At 44.1% G+C, this 20,872-nt stretch overlaps 1 protein-coding gene across 1 annotated transcript in view; it reads right to left on the bottom strand.

Moving 5' to 3' along the window:
* Positions 1 to 404: 404 nt before the first annotated feature.
* Positions 405 to 20,872, bottom strand: part of LOC141058039 (putative N-acetylated-alpha-linked acidic dipeptidase) — a 262,752-nt gene continuing 242,284 nt past the window's right edge. The window contains exon 17 of the mRNA XM_073554180.1: positions 405 to 662. Within this exon, the coding sequence (XP_073410281.1) occupies positions 446 to 662 (217 nt within the window). The 3' untranslated portion in view covers positions 405 to 445. The remainder of the gene's footprint in view (positions 663 to 20,872) is intronic.

Below are 20,872 nucleotides of genomic sequence, written 5' to 3'. Positions count from 1 at the left end.
AAAAAGCAAATTTACCTCCTGTTCTGGGACTACTCATCAATCAGATGGAACAGTTCTGCTGCAGCGTTCACATGACCTAATATCACGAGATCAGACAGAAGGGGGACACAGCGTTCAGAGCTGAGATGGGCTAAGAGGTATGATTTATTAAGCATACTGAGGGCATTCAAAAGGGCTGTCTATTGGTGGTCAACCCCTCTAATCTTTCATATGTAGAGGATGATATTTTTGGGGGGGGTTACTGGAGCATATCACTAAATGATGTTGTGCCCCAGTTGTTACAATTCCTGTTTCAAAATAAATGGAAAAAAAATTGACACAAACAGATTTTAATCGTATTGATATGAAAATGGACAGGTGCCACATTCTGCTTAGAAATCACTATTGGTTACATAAGGCTTTTCTTTGGATATATTGTTTTAAAAACAAGACGCGAGTTCTCATTTCAGTGCTTTGCGCTGCCTCCTCCTATACTGCTGGGGTCCTGAATGCTTTTTGCAGCAGAGGCAATGGAGTAAGCAATTATAGAAATTTCCTTTTTAACTTGTTTCCAGCGTCTTTCCTGATTTGGATCACTTTCAATATCAAACATTGCTGAAGCCAATCCTGGAAAACTGGAGGCGGCGTACAGATTGTGCTGATTAGGGGCATAAATCACATGCCTGGGGAGATGAGAAAAATATCTGTCAGTGCAAGATTTGATCGCAGACAAAAGAAGTTAAACTTTAACTGTTCCACAATGCACATTGCAATATTATTTTCTCCGGAACTGAAGGGATTCGACAATGTGACATTTTGTTATATACTTAGTCATATACATCTGTTTATAAAATACTTTTACTTAACTTGTCAGCTTCTTATAGAAGGGACCAATAGTGGGGGCCCAGGGACTGAGTGGGCAAACCAGGTGCTGAAGGGAATTTCATCATGACTTTCTTCTGAATTATCCAGCTGTTGCACTACTAATTTTCAGCTTACTTGTCCATATATAGGACTATTGTCAATAACCATTTAGCTGTTTCTGATTCTAGCAAGTAGTAAAAAGCTAATGCCCCTCTCACCATGCAGTGGGTTCAAAAATCTGAATAATGCGTTTTTTTTTCAAGATCATTGCCACTTGTTCATGGGCAGTGTCTGATCTGATACAAAGAAAAATACATGGGGCCCAATTCATTAAGAATGGTGTTTTGTAAACAGGACCGCTAGAGTGAGCTGATTCATTAAATCACCACTCCAGCATTTTTTTTATCGCACCGCTGAAGTGGTGCTTTAAATGTTATTTCCCCTTTAAATGTATTCGGTGGTAATGCCACCTTGTGTGTATGAGCAGCAAGTATCATGCACCTGTTCTGTTTATTAAGCCCTTCACCCAACGCCTGTTTTCACCTTCCTGACCAGGCCAAATTTTACAATTCTGACCAGTGTTATATTGTGATAATAACTATGGAACGCTTCAACTAGGGTTGATCGAATAGCTTTGGATAACAGCTTATCCGAATAGCTATACCGCTTACCGAATAGCTGCCTCGGTAACCTGGATACCTGGAGCGCTCCCGATAATCAGATGTTCGGCGCCGCAGCTGCATGTGTCGCGGCTGTGTGACAGTCACAACACATACATGGAGAGCCCAACAAACAGGCACAGTCACACAGCTGAGACACATGCAGCTGAGGTGCCGAACATCTGATTATCAGGCGCGCTCCAGGTATCCGGGTTCCCGATGCAGCTGTTCGGTAAGCGCTATAGCTATTTGAATAAACCCTTATCCAAAGCTATTCGATCAACCCTAGCTTCAATGGATCCCACTGATTGTGAGATTTTTTTTCATTACATTGTGTACTTCATGATAGTGTAATGCTAGGTGAATTTTTTTTGTGTTTATTTTTAAAAACATGTACAAAATAATTTATAAATAACATTTACCACATGTCTACTTTACATATGCATCATTTTGTAAACATATTTTTTGCTTAAGAAGTTAGAAGAGATAAAAGTTTATCAGCAATTTTCTCATTTTTCCACAAAATTTACAAAACCATTTTTTTAGGAACCACATCACAAGTGACTTTGAGGGGCCTACATAACAGAAGATGCCCCAAAGTGACATCATTATAAAAACTGCACCCCTCAAAGTGCTTGATACCACATTCAAGAAGCTTATTAACCCTTTAGGTGCTTCACAGGAATTAAATCAATATGAAAGGAAAGAAATATCATTTTAATTATTTCCCACAGAAATGTTGATTTAGCCCCAAATTTTGCATTTTTACATGGGTATGAGGAGAAAACGGACCACATAATTTGTTGTGCAATTTCTCCTGAGTACATAGATAATCAATTTGTGGTAGAAAACTACTGTTGGACACAAGGCAGGGCTCAGACGGGAAGGAGCAAGTTTGACTTTTGGAGCACAAAATTGGCGGTAATAGATAACGGACGCTTTGTCATGTTTTCAGAGGCCCTGATGTGCCTAAATAGTGGAAACCCCCCACAAGTGACCCCATTTTGGAAACAACACCCCTCAAGGAATTTATATAGAGGTGTTATGAGCAACTTCAACAGACAGGTGCTTTAGAGAATTTTATAACGTTGAGCTGTGAAAATGAAAAACATAGCAAAATATGTTATACAATTTCTCCTAAGTACGCCAATACCTCATATGTAGTCAAAAACTACTTTTGAAGCACAGTGCAAAGCTCAGAAGGGAAGGAGTGCCATATTATAGTACATATTTTGCTGGAATAGTTTGAGGGTGCCATGTAACACTGGCAGTGCTCTTAGGTGCTATGACAAAACTATCATAAGTGACCCCATTTTACAAACTGCCCCTCTGAATTAATTCATCTAAGGGAGCAGTGATCATATTGACCCCATGGGTGTGTCACAGAATTTTATCCCATTGGGTCATGTATAAAATAGAATTATGTTTTTACCACAAAGACTTAGTTTTAGCCTCAGATTTTACATTGTCACACGGGAAAGTGGGTAAAAATGGCCTCAAACTCAATTTATGCTGAACATGGCAATACTCCATATGTGGCTGTACAGTACTGCTTAGCCAAATGGCGAGCCACGGCAGGAAAAGAACGCTATTGGACTCTTGAAGAGCAAATTATCATAGAATAGTTTTGTGGACTTCATATACAGAGCACCAATAAAATTCCTCATAGACAGTACATTGATCCCTTCATATATGGATAACAAACACCAATAGCGACGATGAAGGAGCAAATGCTCAGCAATAATAAGATACAATTTTTATTTAAATATATAGAAAAAAAGTTAGTTACATTTATGACATGAAAGTACAAGTATAATGAGACATAAAAACAGTAAACTAAAAAACAGACGTATACCCCACTAGATGACTAAACATGCAATAAATAGCTATAGGAAAATTTCCAAATAGAGGAGAACCCCAAATAAACCCTCACTAGAAGACCATAAAATTTAACTTTTATTTCCTTTAATTAAAATAAAGTATATACCAAGGGTATGAAACGTTTTGTCCCTAATCTGTCTCAGAAGTCTGCAGTTATTTTATACAGTATTCCTGCTAATGTATATTTATAAAGTATATAAAGTGTATAGCACCCAGTATGCTAATGTATGTTGGCAGAATAGGACAACAAATTTTAGTACCAGGATCTTCCCAACATGTTTCACCGTGCTAGCACCTATTAAGCCTATGTCCCATCCCCTGATGACGTTGCTAGTGCGGTGAAACAAGTTGGGGGGGATGTTTAATAAAATAAAAGTTTAAAAATAAAAGTTTAATTTTATGATCTTCCAGTGAGGGTTTATTTGTGTTTCTCCCCAATTTGGAAATTATATATATATATTCCCTCCAAGGACCATCTTAGGTCCTCCATTATTTTTGAGCTATAGGAAAAGTATAAATTGATAATAAGTCCAGAAATGAGATACCGTATTTTTCGGACTATAAGAAGTACTTTTCCCCACAAAAGTTTGGGGGAAAATGGGGGTGCATCTTATAGTCGGAATATACTTACAAGTAGTGTGGCGGCAGCCAGGGCCACATCTATAATGAGGCAATTTGTGCCTTCGGCTCAGGCGGCATCAAGTCCCTGAAGAGAGGGGGCGACAGCGCAGCGCCGCCCCCTGCAGTCAGTCAGATAACGTGCCATGCAGCCAGCATCTACAGTTCAGCCTTGCCCTCTTCACTCTGATGCTGCTGATAGCGTGCAGAGACTTGTAAGTAATTGATGAGGTCACAGGAGGGAAGGAGTCAGAGCCCCCGATCATGTGACCCCTGACTCCTCCCCTCCTGTGACCTCATCACAGGTCCTGTCAGCCCTCGGTCTATCGATCATCTCTGTCCCTGCTGTGCTATGTACTCTTCTCTGCCACAGGACCAGTGATGAGGTCACAGGAGGAGAGGAGTCGAGGTCACATGATCAGGGGCCTCAGCGTAACTATGCAAGACTCTGCTGTGCTGGTTGTCATCGTGCTGCATGAGGGGAAGTTTATGTGTGGGGTCAGGGGGGGTTTACAGGGTGGATATAGCAGAGCCGCATGTGTGCGAGGTGTACGGAGCAGAGCCATGTGTGTGCGAAGTATATGGAGCGGAGCTGCGTGTATGAGGTGTTCAGAGCGGAGCCGCGCGTGTATGGGTTGTACAGAGTGGAGCTGTGTGTTTATGTGGCATACAAAACGGAGCCCTGTGTTTACGAAGTGTATGGAGCTGAGCCGTGTGTGTATGGAGCGGAGCAGAGCCGTGTGTGTACGGAGTGGAGTCGCATGTGTATGGAGTGGAGTCATGTGTGTGCGAGGTGTATGGAGCAAAGCCGCATGTGTACAAGGTTTTCTTGTTACTTGTTACTTGTTGTCACCTGTACCTGTAATTTTATTCATTAAATTAATAAAATGATTTTTTACCTTTGCATATAATATGGACTGTGTGATCGCTTGCTTTTCTCTTTGTCCGCTGCTAAGGTTTACTTAGTGGAGCCATGTGTACAGAGCATGGCCACGTGTGTAAAAGGTGTACAGAGCAGAGCTGCATGTGTACGAGGTTTACGGAGTGGAGCCATGTGTGTGCGATGTGTACAGAGTGGAGCCGCGTGTGTACGGAGTGGAGCAGCGTGTGTACGGGGTGTACGGGCCGGTAACTAATAAAACAAGACACAGGGGATAGGGAAACATTTACAACGGTGGGCCCTGCGATAGGGAACGGGGAATGTGGAGACCTCCTGCACTCCCCTAGGTCAGTGTCCCTAACACTCCTAACGTTCTCTATACAGGGTCCTCACCTGTCGCCGATCAGGATACCTGTCACCCTAGCAAACCCTACACCTATTCCTTAATAGGGAGCTGGGTGGTGCAGACCCTGGCCCCATCGCTGTACTAACACCAACATGAGGAAAAGTAACAAACAGGGAAACACTTAGCTTTGCTCTGATGCACTTGCTCCTGGCAACAGAGTCCAACACCTGAGTGCATCTTCCTCCCACCGTGTCCAACACCTGGGTGCAGCTTTACAGCAACAGCGTCCAGCACCCGAGTGCCGCCTTGGAGCAACAGAGTCCAGCACCTGAGTGCAGCTATCCAGCAACAGTGTCCAGCACCTGAGTGCAACTGTCCAGCAACGGAGTCCAGCACCTGAGTGCAGCTTCCAGCAACTGAGTGCAGCTCTACACCATAGCTGCCACTCCACCAAGCTTTGCAAGAATTCTTCACTGACACCATAGCTGCCACTCCACCAAGCTTTACATGAACTCCTCGCTGACACCATAGCTGCCACTCCAGGAATCTCTTCAGCTCCTTCCTTCACCCAGGATGGTTGGAAAAGCCCAACAAAATCACCAATGTGAGTGAGCACAACTGACACACCTTTATTGAGTAAACACACCTGTTAGTGATTCCTGTGCAATTACACTAACCACCACCGAGGGCAAAACTATCTCTAAAAACACCAGTGCAATGACCATACTGGCAACCGGGGGCAAAACTATCTCTAAGCACAAAGCATAGAGAGAGGAAAAAAAAGGTTACCAGTGCTCTTATCTGACCCCGCATGGATCATGACATAAGGGTTGTATGGAGTGGAGCTGTGTGTGTATGGGTCGTACAAAATGGAGCCCTGTGTATACGAAGTGTACGAAGCTGAGCCGTGTGTGTGCGGAGCAGAACCATGTGTATGTAGCGGAGCAGAGCCATGTGTGTACGGAGTGGAGCCACATGTGTATGGAGTGGAACTGCGTGTGTACGAGGTGTAAGGAGCAAAGCCGCATGTGTACAAGGTTTACGGAGTGGAGCCATGTGTGTACAAGGTGTACAGACCGTGGCCACATGTGTAAAAGGTGTATGGAGCAGAGCCGCATGTGTACGATGTTTACGGAGTGGAGCCATGTGTGTACTGACTGGAGTCGTGTGTGTGCGATGTGTACAGAGTGGAGCCGTGTGTGTACGAGGTGTATGATGGGGAGCATCCATACCTTCCAGCGGGACAGTCCCGATTTTGAGAGAGAGTCTGCCCCTCTGCCCCGGCCGGGAGCTTACTTTTCCCACGGACACAAGAGTACAAGGCGGAGGCCCGAGGAGCACTTTAAAATTCGCACATGACTTTCCACTGGAAGTGACGTGCTAGAAGCTTACCGGAAATGAGGTAATTTCGGGAGGAGATTGTGACAGAACCAAGGAGGCACTTTGGGGAATGCTTCAGATCCATCACCGTATCCTCCGACAGCACGGACAGCGGGATCACCTTGGACTCGGGGATGCTGGCCATGTGAGCGGATCATGATATGTCCTGCATTGGGAGGCTCAGGTGGGCACTACAATGGGAGCCGGGCTGCTATAGTATCTTTATAGAATCTTTCTTTCTCTCTTCTTTCTTTCTCTCTGTTCTTTCTTTCCCCTCTTCCTTTAGCTCTCTCTCTGTTCTTTCTTTCTTTCCCCTCTTTCTTTGTCTCTCTAATCTTTCTTTTTCTCTCTGCTTTTTCTTTCTATTTATGTTCTTTCCTTCTTTCTTCCTCTCTCTCTGTTCTTCCTTTCTCTCTCTCTGTTCTTCCTTTCTCTCTCTCTCTGTTCTATCTCTCTCTGTTCTCTTTTTTCCCCTCATTCTTTCTTTCTTTCTGTTCTTTCTTTCCTCTCTCTGTTCTTTTTCTCTGTTATTTCTCTCTCTCTATTCTCTTTCTTTCCCATATTTCTTTCTTTTTCTGTTCTTTCTCTCTGTTCTTTCTTTCCCCTCTTTCTCTCTCTGTTTTTTATTTATTTCCCCTCTCTGTCTCTCTCCCTCTTTGTTCTTTCTTTCTCCTGTCTCCTTTTTTCTCTCTCTGTTCTTTTTTTCTGTCCACTCTTTCTTTCTCTGTTCTTTTTCTTTCTTTTTTCTCTCTGTTCTTCCTTTCCCCTTTTTCTCTCTGTTCTTTCTTTCGCTCTTTTCTTTCTCTATCTTTCCCCTCTTTCTTTCTCTGTAATCTGTATTTCTCTCTCTGTTCTCTCTCTCTCTGTTTTTCCTTTCTTTTTCTCTGTTCTTTCTCTGTTCTCTCCCTTTCCTCTCTTTCTTTCTATTATTTCTTTCTCTCTCTGTTCTTTCTCTCTGTGTTCTTTCTTTATTTCTCTTTTTTTCTTTCTCTGTTCTTTCTTTCCCCTCTTTCTTTCTCTCTCTGTTCTTTCTTTCCCCTCTTTCTTTCTCTCTCTCTCTCTCCCTCTCAGTTCTTTCTTTCCCCTCTTTATTTTTTCTCTCTCTCTGTTCTTTTTTTCTGTCCCCTCTTTCATTCTCTCTGTTCTTTCTTTCTCCTTTCTTTCTTTCTCTCTGTTGTTTCTTTCTTTCCCCTCTTTCTTTCTTTCTCTCTCTGTTCTTTCTTTCCCCTCTTTCTTTCTTTCTTTATTTCTCTCTCTGTTGTTTCTTTCTTTCCCCTCCTTTCTTTCTTTCTCTCTCTGTTCTTTCTTTCCCCTCTTTCTCTTTCTTTCTCTATCTGTTCTTTCTTTCCCCTCTTTCTTTTTCTTTCTCTCTCTGCTCTTTCTTTCTTTCCATCTCTCTCCCTCTCTGTTCTTTCTTTCTTTCCCCTCTTTCTTTTTTCTCTCTCTCTGTTCTTTTTTCTGTCCCCTCTTTCTTTCTTTCTCTCTCTTTCTCTCTCTCTCTTCTTTTTTCTTTCCCCTCTTTCTCTCTCTGTTATTTCTTTCTCTCTCTGTTTCTTTTTCTTCTTTCTTTCTCTCTCTGTTCTTTCTTTCCCCTCTTTCATTCTCTCTCTTCTTTCTTTCTTTCTCTCTCTGTTTTCATTTTTCTCTCTTTCTGTTCTTTCTTTTTTTTCCTCAGTACCAGTCAGTGTGCCCACAGTACCGGTAGAATAAGAGTGGTAGGAAACTAGGTGGCACTGGTCACATTGAGACTTTCATACTTTTTACTGGTGTATAATCATATTCCCTGAGCACCCCAATAAAGTGGGCCAGCCCCAGACACCAGGGTAAAAACAAATCACTATTACTATCAGTCCAAGTGGACAATTATATATGTAAAGTTAATGATGTCGCTGTTCCAAGCAGTGCGGAGTATCAGAATACACTGAGGAGACCAGAGCAGCGGGGTATGGTGAGAAGAATTATATGGGGCCCATTATGCTGTATGAAGTAATATATGGTGCCTATTATACTGTATGAAGTAATATATGGGTCCCATTATACTGTATGAAGTAATATATGGGGCCCAATATACCGTATGGAGCATTATATGGGGCCCATAATACTGAAAGCAGAAATATATGGGGCCCATAATACTGTATGGAGCATTATGTGGGGATAGAGGATGACTTTCTGTTTGTTGTGGATCTGACTGCTGCGACCCCCATGATCCTGGGAAACATAGCTTTGAAGAGCACCATGGGTGGATCAAGGAAATGCTGTAGATATAGTATATCTTGACTTCAGCAAAGCATTTGACAAAGTATCTCATACAATCCTTATTGAAAAAATGACTTCGTATGGAATGGACAAGGCAACTGTTAGGTGGATTCATAGCTGGCTTAGTGATCGGACCCAAAGAGTGGTCGTAAATGGCTGCACATCCAGCTGGAAGAATGTCTCAAGTGGGGCTCTGTCCTGGGCCCTGTATTGTTCAACATCTTTATCAATGATTTAGATGAAGGAATTGAGGGTAAACTGATTAAATTTGCTGATGACACAAAGCTAGGAGGAATAGCTAATACTAGAGAAGAGAGAGAGGATTCAAAAAGATACAAATAAACTGGAGAAGTGGGAAGCAACTAACAGAATGGATTTTAACAGGGAAAAATGCAAAGTACTACATCTGGGCAATAAAAATGACAAAAGCATATACAGAATGGGAGGAATAGGGCTAAGCAACAGCACATGTGAAAAAGACTTGGGTATACTAATAGATCACAGACTGAATATGAGTCAACAGTGTGATGCAGCAGCAAAAAAGGCAAATGCAATTCTAGGATGTATTAACAGAAGCATACAGTCTAGATCACGTGAAGTCATTATTTCCCTCTACTCCTCTTTGGTCAGACCTCATCTGGAATATTGTGTCCAGTTTTGGGCACCACATTTTAAAACAAAACTGGAGCAAATTCAGAAAAGAGCGACCAGAATGGTGACCGGTCTGCAAACCCTGTCTTATGAGGAAAGGTTGCAGGATTTGGGAATGTTTAGTTTGCAAAATAGAAGGCTGAGAGGAGACTTAATAGCTGTCTACAAATATCTAAAGGGCTGTCACATTGTAGAAGGATCAACTTTATTCTCATTTGCACAAGGAAAGACTAGAAGCAATGGGATGAAACTGAATGGGAGGAGACACAGATTAGATATTAGAAAAAACTTTTTGACAGTTAGAGTGATCAAGGAGTGGAACAAGCTGCCACGAGGAGTGGTGAGTTCTCCTACAATGGAAGTCTTCAAACAGAGGCTGGACAGACATCTGACTGGGATGATTTAGCGAATCCTGCTTTGAGTAGGGGGTTGGACCAGATGGCCCAGGAGGTCCCTTCCAACTCTACGATTCTATGATTCTATGTAAATGGAGCTGTGGTTGATCATACACGCTGTGGCGCCATTCACATGTGGCTCTTCAAATAACTCCTTTAAGAGAGTGATGAGGGGACAACAAAGTGTAGCAAAAATTCCCTGATTGGGGCTGATGAGTGTTATAGTTTGTGGGCTGGTGGGATTTGTGTGGCAGGGCTGCATTTTTGTCCCAGTCCGGCCCTTTGTCAAGCCTACCATTGCCATTAATGACCCTTGTTCTGGATACTTCTGTGTTGTTCTTGTATGTGCGTCCTTGTGTTTGGACACCTTTTTTTTTCTATTTAGCTAAATCAAAATGTCCACTATTGTACTCAGTTTTACAATATAGATATAAAAATTTACTTTGTGTGTGTGTGGGGGGTAATTTTGCTTTTCGCCTCAGGCAGCAGAGACTCCATATGACTCCACACACCTCATACACACATGGTTCCGCTTTGTATGCCTCGTAAACACACGGTTCGCTCTGTACAACTCGCGCACACACACGGCTCCACTCAGTACACACATGGCTCCACTCCGTAAACCTTGTACACATGCGGCTCTGCTCCACACACCTTGTACACACATGGCCACGCTCTGTACTCCTTCTACACACATGGCTCCACTTCGTAAAACTTGTACACATGCGGCTTTGCTCCATACACCTCGTACACACGTGGTTCCACTCTGTACACCTCAAACACACGCGGTTCCACTCCATACACACGTGGATCCACTCCGTACACACACGGCTGAGCTCCATAACACCGGGTTTCATTTTGTATGCCCCATACACAAGCGGCTCCACTACGTACAACCCGTACACACGCGGCTCAGCTCCGTACACCACGTACACACGCGGCTCCGCTCCGTACACCCCATACACACGCAGCTCCGCTCTGTACATCTCGTACACACACATGGCTCCACTCCGTACACCTTGTACACATGCGGCTCCGCTCCGTACACCTCATACACACAAACGGCTCTGCTCCACACACATCTCCTCTCCGTACACATCTCCGCTCCGTACACGCGCAGCTCCGCTCCATACACTTCGTACATGCGCGGCTCCGCTCCGTACACCTTGTACACGCGCGGCTCTGCTCCGCACACCTCGTACACGTGCGGCTCCGCTCCGTACACCTCGCACACATGTAGCTCCGCTCCGTACACCTCGCACACGCGCCACTCTGCTACATCCCCCTGTAAATCCCCCCTGACCCCACACATAAACTTCTTTCATCCAGCACCATGACAACCAGCACAGCAGAGTCCTGCATACACTGAGGGCTGTGCGCACAGGACCTGTGATGAGGTCACAGGAGGGGAGGAGTCAGGGGTCACATGATCAGGGGCCCTGACTCCTCCCCTCCTGTGACCTCATCAATTACAATTTAGCCTCTGCAAGCTACCAGCATCACCAGCGTGAAGAGGCTAAATTGTAGGTGCTGCGGGTATGCTGCCCACTGTGCACAGCAGCTGCCTGCAGCCTGGGGCAACAGTCTCAACTTGCCTCATCATAGGTGCGCCCCTGACCCCGCACTTCCATTGCTGTGATGGATGACCGCCCAGAAAATGGCTGCTGGAAGCGGCACATGTGCAGATTGAGATCTCAGCAACGAGATCTCGTTGCCGAGATCTCAATTTGTGCATGTGCCGCCCCCGGTGGCTATTTTCCCAGAGGCCACCGCATCATAGCAATGGATGTGCAGGGGCTCCAGGCTTTCAGAAAAGGTTGGCAGAGCCCCCCACACCACGAGTACCACAGAACCTGCTGCACCAGTCTGGGATGGGAGTCATATCATCGCCGAACCACCGAACACCCCCTGTGACCACGCTCCCCCAGCACTACTGATTTCCCCCAGTAAGCCTAACTGGGACGGACCCCCATTTGGGGCATTAATTTTTTTTTACCTATTTTCCTTTTGAAAATTTGGGGTGCGCCTTATGGTCCGGTGTGTCTTATAGTTCGAAAATACGGTATTTGAATACTAAGTGTCATTTTTTTAGAGGCATCTGTAAACACAGATAAAAAGTTACATAGACCCAATAAAATTCCTCATAGATAGTAAAATGATCAATGTACAATGTTCTTTAGTTTTCTGTTTTTATGTCCCATTGTACTTCCATGTCATAAATGTAACTATTTTTCTATATGAATTTAACTAAAAATTCTATCTTATTATTGCTGATCATTTGCTCCTTCTTTGTCGCTATCGGTGTTTGTTATTCATAGTGCGAGAAGAGCAAAATCCCCCTTCATGTGACCCCATTTTAGAAATTTTATCCCTGTGGGAATTTAGGTACAAGTACTTCTAAAGTGAAACTCATATATTATATAGAGTCATTATAAACAGAATGATCCATTTCAAGTGTTTATTTCTGGTAATGCTGATGATTATGGCTTACAGCCAATGAAAACCCAAAAGTCTCAGTAAATTAGAATACTTTATAACACCAGATTGAAAAAATGATTTTAAAATCCAAAATGTTAGCCTACTGAAATGAATACTTGGTTGGGGCTTCTTTTGCATCAATTACTGCATCAATGCGGCATGGCATAGAGGTGTCAGCCTGTGGCACTGCTGAGGTGTTATGGAAGCCCAGGTTGCTTTGATAGCAGCCTTCAGCTCATCTGCATTGTTGGGTCTGGTGTCTCTCATCTTCCTCTTGACAATACCCCATTGATTCTCTAGAGGGTTAAGGTCAGGTGAGTTTGCTGGAAAATCAAGCTGTTAGGAACGGTGGAACGCACTAAATAAAAATAAATAATAAAGTGAATTCGCTGCTCGAGGTCCACCGTGCAGTAGGTGTTACACCGCTGCTAGGTAATGACAGACGAGCAATATGACGATATAATGCGCACGGGTTCAACTTCACCCGAAGTGTGCAAAGCGGGCTCTGTTCACACACAGAGGCGCCGCAACATAAACATTCAAAAACGCTGAGCCTGTTAGTGTCACAGACCACAGGGAAATGCAGACACGGTATCTGGTCACAGGATCAGGACCAAAGGCAGAGGAGATGCGTCCGTCTAGACCTACTGTGTGTGTGGCGTTGCTACTGCGGACGCCAAGGAGGGCTGCAACTGCAGCGCGGCGTAGGACACAGCCGCTAGTTGACAAAGCTAGGAGGCAGCCGCAATGTCGGATGCTAGAATAGAGGTGTGGTGTGCACAGTGGCCTAAGGCTTGCCACTGACTGGCGCTGACTGCTGCACTAATTCCCTATCCACATGCGTAATATCAGAGGGAAGGGGTTTCAAATGAGTCAGTCACCAGAGTCATACATCCGTCACCATTCACACATTTAGCTTGAAAAGTCTATACTAACTCATGGCCGAACGGTCATGCTCGCCTTTTATAGCCATGCAGGACCTTCCAGATCTCCGAGATGAACCAATGAGATCTGGAACAGGATCTGGGCACATGACTCCCGATCTCCAATGGGAGATCGCCTCGTGAGCATGCCCAGTAGGAGCACAGAGGGACTTGGTCTCTGGAGCGGTCTGCTGCAAAGTAATCTCCTCTGCAGTAGATAGACAGCAGGAGACTGCAGAATGTAAGGCTCTGGATTCCTGCAGAGCAGACGCAGATACCTGACACCTAAGACAAGCTCAGTGATACTGTTGTTTTTAAACCAGTTATTGGTACTTTTGGCAGTGTGGATAGGTGACAAGTTCTGCTGGAGAATTAAATTTCCATCTTCAAAAAGCTTGTCGGCAGAGGGAGGCATGGAGTGCTCTAAAATTTCCTGGTAGATGGCTGCGCTGACTTTGGTCTTGATGAAACACAGTGGACCTACACCAGCAGATGACCTGACTCCCCAAACCATCACTGATTGTGGAAAATTCACACTAGACCTCAAGCAGCTTGGATTGTGTGCCTCTCCACTCTTCCTCCAGACTCTGGGACCTTGATTTCCAAATGAAATGCAACATTTACTTTCATCTGAAAACAATACCTTGGACCACTGAGCAACAGTCCAGTTCTTTTTCTCCTTGGCCCAAGTAAGACACTTCTTGCGTTGTCTATTGGTCATGAGTGGCTTGACACAAGGAATGCGACACTTGTAGCCCATGTTCTGGATACGTCTGTGTGTGGTGGCTCTTGAAGCAATGACTCCTGCAGCAGTCCACTCCTTGTGAATCTCCCCCAAGTTTTTGAATGGCCTTTTCTTAACAATCCTTTCAAGGCTTCAGTTATCCCGGTTGCTTGTGCACCTTTTTCTACCACTCAACTTTCCATTAATATGCTTGGATACAGAACTCTGTGAACAGCCAGCTTCTTTAGCAATGACCTTTTGTGGCTTACCCTCCTTGTGGAGTGTGTCAATGACTGCCTTCTGGACATCTGTCAAGTCAACAGTCTTCCCCATGATTGTGGAGCCTATTGAAACAGCCTAAGGGAGCTTTTTAAACACTTAGGAAGCCTTTGCAGGTGTTTTTTGTTAATCTAATTTACTGACATACCAACTTGGGTTTTCAATAAATACTTGCAATAGATAATTCTGTTTGTAATGACGCTATATAATATGAGTTTTACTTTTTGTATTGAAGAACTGAAATTAACTTTTTTGATGATATTCTAATTTAATGAGAAGCACTTGTATGTGTGTAGTGATGATTTGTGAGTGTTTGCCAGAAACAAGCAGAAGTGGATGTTGCTGAGTGAAAATTGCAAATCTGCTGTTGTAGTGCCCACTACATTGTGTCCAGCTCATGTTTCTGGGGACATGCACCTCGTAAATTAAATGGGGCTCTCATTACTACAGAAATGCCAAACATGGATGCTAACTGTGGTTTAGGCACACTGTGGGGCTCAGAAGGGAGGAGAGCATTTGGAGTTCTGGAGCGCAGAAATCTCTGGATTTCTTTTGGGGGGGTCAGGGACAAGGAGCTACAGCACTTTTACAGAGCCTGTGTGCTACCAGTAACGTGAAAACTCCTATATCCATTGATAAATAACTGACCTGAGCTTCCATTGTTTGTAGACTGAGTTGAAGCTTTAATTGGGAACATTGGAACATTGTACATAACATTTGGGACCACATTTATCCAGTGCTCTACGCTGAGCACTTACATTGTGGTTTCCATCTAAATCTCTGAATGATGTGATTCATTCAGATGAAACCCCCAAAGGGATCCAATCACTATCATGAGGCAGCAGAGTTACTCTGTACTCTGTCTGGCCTCTTTTCAGTGGTGTCCTTCTATTTCAAAGGTGCACAAAACAGTGGTCGAGTGTGCTTTTTTGCAAGCCTATTAAGACATACACCACCGGATCACAGGCCAGATGGCGTCCACAGTGTCTCCATCTGCCTCCTTATAGGGAATCTTCCACTGGGGGTTCCGTCTGAATTACATATTTCAGAGATTTACATGGAAACCGCGGTGTAAGCGGTCAGTGTCGAGTGCAGGATAAATGTGAGCCAAGCCTTACTGCAATCTTTGGGAGACAGAATGAACAAATCAACAGCAGGCAAAGAGTTTTTTTTTAATGCCGTTCATTGTGAGGTAAAAATGATAAGGCAGCTTTATTCTTAGAGTCAGTACAATTAAAGCAATACCACATATATATCATGTTTTATGCTTTTGCTCTTTTACACATTAAAAACGATTTTATAGAATAATTATTTTCCATCGCTTTATTCTGACAGCTATAGATTTTTAATTTTTCCACTGATGGAGCCTTATGCTAATTGTTTTTGTGGGACACGATGGCATCTTCAGTTATACCATTTTTTTATTTCAGGTTTTCTTCCACTTTTTGTTCAGGGGTATGGTGAAAAACATGTTTTTTTGCCACTTTTTTTTACAGTGTTGACTGAAGGCAATAACTAGTGCAATACCAAATATGTATACTTTATTTGTTTATTTTGTTTTTACATAAATATATGTATTTATTGGATTACTTTTTTTGTTCTTTATTTTATTTTTGTTTTAATATTTTTACCATTTTTAAAAACTTTAATTAAAACTTTTTTTTTTACTTTGTCCCAGTATGGAACATAAACTTTCCCTGCCTTGTTCACTGATCTAATACTGTTCAATTCTTTTGCATAGCAGGGCATTAGATCAGTGAATCAGACACAGGCAGGTGGCATGTCAGGTCCTCCTCTGAGCAGGAGCACAGCCCTCTTTCAACCTGAAGTCACTATGGTGGAGACCATCGGCACAAAACGATTGCAATTGTGTTGTGCTCTTCCGAACACAGAGGGAGCTTCCTACCTCTGCTATGTTACATCAGAGGGGTTAAATGTCCGCGATCAGTGGTAGCACTGATTGTGGGAGTTGCTACAGGATGTCTGCTCTCTTATAGTGCTGACACTTGCTTTTGATGGCACTCGGAGTGAGCCCACGAGATCATCACGCTGTACGTGTACTGCTGTTTTCTGGAATGCTCCTCCCACAGCGCTGTACATGTAGGGTGGATGTCAAGAAGGGGTTAAAGTAATCAGACGAAAATCCAGGTGACCTACACTCCCAAAGGCAAAAAATGTATCATTTATGTGAGTTGATGAAAATGAGAATAAAGATTTATTAATAAAAACAAAACGCGTTTCAGCTGTACCCAGCCTTCTTCAGTGTCATACCTCTATAATCTGTTATATTATACACTTAGTTGTTTGCAGATATAATCTGAGTTATTTTCTTTGGTTATGAGACTGCTGTGCAGAATCAACTCCATTGAATGATCCATTTCATGTTTTTGGGAGCGCCAGTCACCTGGATTTTCTCCTCCAGACTACGCTCTGCTGGAACACTCATTGGAAGACTATTCCACTGCAACTAGGCGGCAGCAGTCATCTGTATTTGTTCACGTGGTATATGGAGTTGTACCCTATCTGCACAACCCCTGCAGGTGAGAGGCTTTTCTTGTAATGGTCACAACTATACCCATCTACTATGCTCAGAATAGCACTACTCTCTTTCTCTATATATATGGTATATATATATTTTTAAAGTAGAACAAGTGCCGCCATACCTGTCGTTTGCAGTGACCCGTCAGATATCTGTAGACATAACAAAAGACTGACCACTGACTGACACACCCATCAGTTTTGAGACCACCTTGCCGTTGGTTGATGGGCATGCATGAATTGGCCAAATTATGTGCTAAGCGTCTCATTTTTTCCTAGTATTCTAAAGCAGTATTGCTATTCTTATTTCCTATATTTCATATTGACATGCTTTAACACGATAAATTGCAACTTTTTTTGTAGTTATCTGTAGACATCTCATCATTGGCTCAGCTCACCTTCCAAAGCATAGGCGAGCAGGGATCATAACCCACTGAAATCAGATGAAACCGCCAACCTCAGATAAACTAACCAATCATATAATGTGTATGGGGCCTCCCAACTCCTCCGACCGATAATGTTGGGGGAGATAAGTATTCACCTTTTTGAATTCAAACACATAATACCATTTAAGCCGCAGCAAAACTCTGTGATGATAGAATGAGTGAGACTAATGCATTATATTACTGTAAATAAACCAGTTTATGGTTTGCTTTCTATAAACATGATTTTGGGATTTTGGGAACACAGTATGCAGCAGTGTGGATTCTTCCTTCCTATCTTTTATGAGTCACACCTAGAAGAGCTGGAAATGTGGAAAGTCACACATTCCGTGCGACGTATCTCAGATACATGTAGACCTAGACACATCCTAGTATTGTTAGTCTGAATAATTAAAACTGTTTCATTAATAGCTGCTGAGAACAAAAAAAAAAGTGAGAGGTCATGCCTTAAGTGTTTGAAAGAGTCGGTGGCCCAAATTAAGTAAATTATACACCGGGGACATTTGATCTTTTTGAAATCAATTTTAATCTATAGTTTCTGGGGTCTTATTGATGTATTGTTTAAATTATGTTTTTGTGCTACATGTATTTTTTTCAATTATGGCAACTATTTTTCATATCCTGATTAAAAAAAAATACATATTAGTAATACTGCAATTTTCACACTGGCCACTTGGTTTATATATTTTCCATATGTTCAAGAAGAGTTTACAGCAGTTTATTTATCATCAGAGACAGTTACAATGAAGGGTAACACCTCTATACACAGCTAATAACATAGCATCCACTAATCATGATAGGGGATGTCACAACAGGCCCTGCTCTCCTCCCTTTGCAGTTGTAACAAGGTGGCATGGGGTGGTGGTCGTGGGCGAGTCCACTCAGTCACAGTCAGTGAGCACCCCGGCCCCTTGCACATAGAAAGACAGATAAAGTCCCGGTCCTGCAGCACAGTCATTTACCTCCATCACAGGGTTGCTCTCCATGCTAGGAACACGTCCTCTCCACCAGGTACACCACAAGTCATGATTCAATCCAAACGTGACAAACTTTTCATGAACATGCGGTAACATGAGGTAAATAAAGTAATGCTTCCTGCACTTTCCCTGTGTCTTCAATGAGTTATATAACATCATCAGCTCCCATCTGGATTTTGGGAACCAACAGTCCTTCTACAGTCGCTTCCACAGAACCAGTGCCTGTCCACAGTGCCCAAAAGTCTTTAGCAGCATCCATCCCCTGGACCGGGGTCACACTGCATTCTCAACTGTGGAGAGCGTTTTGCCCTGGTCAAACCTGCCCGGACACTGGTGCAGAAGCAGGAAGTCCTTCTCCAAGTAGCTGGGGCTCTGCACCATCCCCTTTCCAACTCCTCCCAACTGTTAACCCCCAAGGTTCTATCCCTAAACTACATTTAAGAAAACACATTACACTTTAAAGGAACATTAAGTAAACCGCATATTACATTTACAGTAACAGGTTACAGGTGCACAGTGTCCAAAGGAGAGGGAAAACAGTTGAGGGTCCCCGCCACCTCCTTACATCCCCCCCTAAAATATGGTCGTCCCCGACCATGACGGCACCTACAAAGTTAAAACTGTCAGCAAAACATTTGATTTCTTTTTTTTTAATTGCATGTGTAAAACATCAATGTAATCAATGTAGTCTCAGTTCAATGCTCCTTTTGGGTCAACCGCTCCACTCGGTTGGAGCCCCGGAACAGAAAGAGTTCAAGTTATTTTCCTTTGCGGTCCAACTGACCCTGGTCCCTTGTCTCCTGTGTCCCATAATAAACACACTGGCCTGATGGCCAACTTATCCATGGTCCATATAGCCCTGATCCGGCTCGCTCCTCGGGTCCTCCAGCACAGATCTCTCCCCTCCCTCCTTTTAGCAGATCACGGGTCCTTAAACACACATAGGCAGTTGTATCAGGGGACAGTCCATAGTGATCAATCCTTTCTAGGGTTTTAGTCCCATAATCCAGCAGGGGGTGCGCAACGGGAGAAACTAAAACTTGGAGGAGGGGGAAAGGAAAGTCATTCAACTGTGACCGTATTGGCCACCACTGGCACCTAGTCCTTGGTGCTTTATAGGGGGCCACTGCCCTTTCAGAGACGCGGAACAGTCCATTCCACTGTTCAAGTGCAACTGGCACAACTTTTTAAAGGGGCCGCGTCAATTAATTCACGGCCATTGATTAGTATAGTATGCCGCTTTTCTACCCTACACCACAATATAGGTGTGAGTTGAGGATCCGCTGGAAGAGGATTCTCCAGTTTTTCCTACTCCTCTTCCACCCTACTGGGAGATCCAAAGCAAACGGAGCTCCCAGCTTCTGTGGTTTGACTGCGAACCCGGCATCCACTGCCCCCTGGCTGGTCACAGACACAGAGGCCTCAACCATTGCTGCCAGCCAAACACAGTACTGCGCCTTCCACGTTTGCCTCTCCTCTAAATTGGAGACTATTCTCACGGCCACCGCATATGGACCTTGGGGTCCCTGCTCTTTGATAAAAGCCACATGGTCCCATTCCTGAAGGGGACCCTTACAATCGATGGACCCGGAATTAACATATATTTTCTTTCGGGTTCCGTCTTCCTAGATGAACTCATACCCCTTTGTAGAATTAAAGTACCTGATGCGGCCGTGGGTCATTCACCCGGATACGGTTCCCCCGCCGGGACATTGTAACTCCTGCAGAATCAGATGTTCCCGTTGCTTCTTTTCACCAATCACTCCTCTAATCCACCAGGCCTCCTCCAGTGGGCACCAAGGATTTCTCCAGGTACACACCGCCAGTGACAGACAGGGCCGGTGCAGGCCGCAGGAGACGACAGGACCGGAGAGGATTTTGGAGTCTGGAGAAGCAATGGAATCGGGGCGGACTACGAAGCTGAGGAGGGTGACACTACAGGAGATGGCACAGCCATCGAAACGACCACAGCCTCTTCACTCACTGATGCCACGCCTGATGGAGATCCCCTCATGAGACGACAGTGGCAGTGATTCCTCTCAGCACGGCTTCCAGCGTCTTGCGAACCTCTTCCGGCTCCTCGGGTCACACAACTCTCAAGCTCCCGAACCATTCCTCCAGCCCCCTTAGCTGCCAGCATCTGGAACGCAGGCCCATCTCCACCCAGGCGGCAGATCACTCCCTGGCCTGGCGTCCTACTCCACCGCAGAACGACATGCTCTGCCTCTGCATATTGTCAGGTTATGGCATCTCCTCTTTGGGCACACTGGCTCGTTTTTCTGAGTTCCACCCATTCGTGGGTGGAGTCACTTTAGGTTGCTTCACCCATTTCTTCACATTCTGTTTCAAGGGCAGCAGCTTCCCCTTTGCCCGCACTCATTTCGGGTGGGCCTTACTCATGGTGGAACGTGGCCACCTTCCTTTTGGTGCCAAGTTTCATCCATGACGCCCAGAAAAGGCGACACATCTTCCATTTTCGCGCCACCAGATGTCTTCTTCCTGACAGCGTTCGGCGCCATCTTGGTACACAGTTCAATCATCAGTCCACAAGCCCTGGGAGTCTTTTCAATCAATCTTTTAGCTGCATATTGAAGAAATTTT

The sequence above is a fragment of the Dendrobates tinctorius genome, unplaced genomic scaffold (assembly GCF_039654945.1).
Source record: "Dendrobates tinctorius isolate UK_male_01 unplaced genomic scaffold, ASM3965494v1 ptg000208l, whole genome shotgun sequence".
NCBI lineage: Eukaryota > Metazoa > Chordata > Amphibia > Anura > Dendrobatidae > Dendrobates > Dendrobates tinctorius.
The sequence above is the reverse complement of the archived record's forward strand: the minus strand, read 5'-3'. Positions and strand labels throughout refer to the sequence as shown.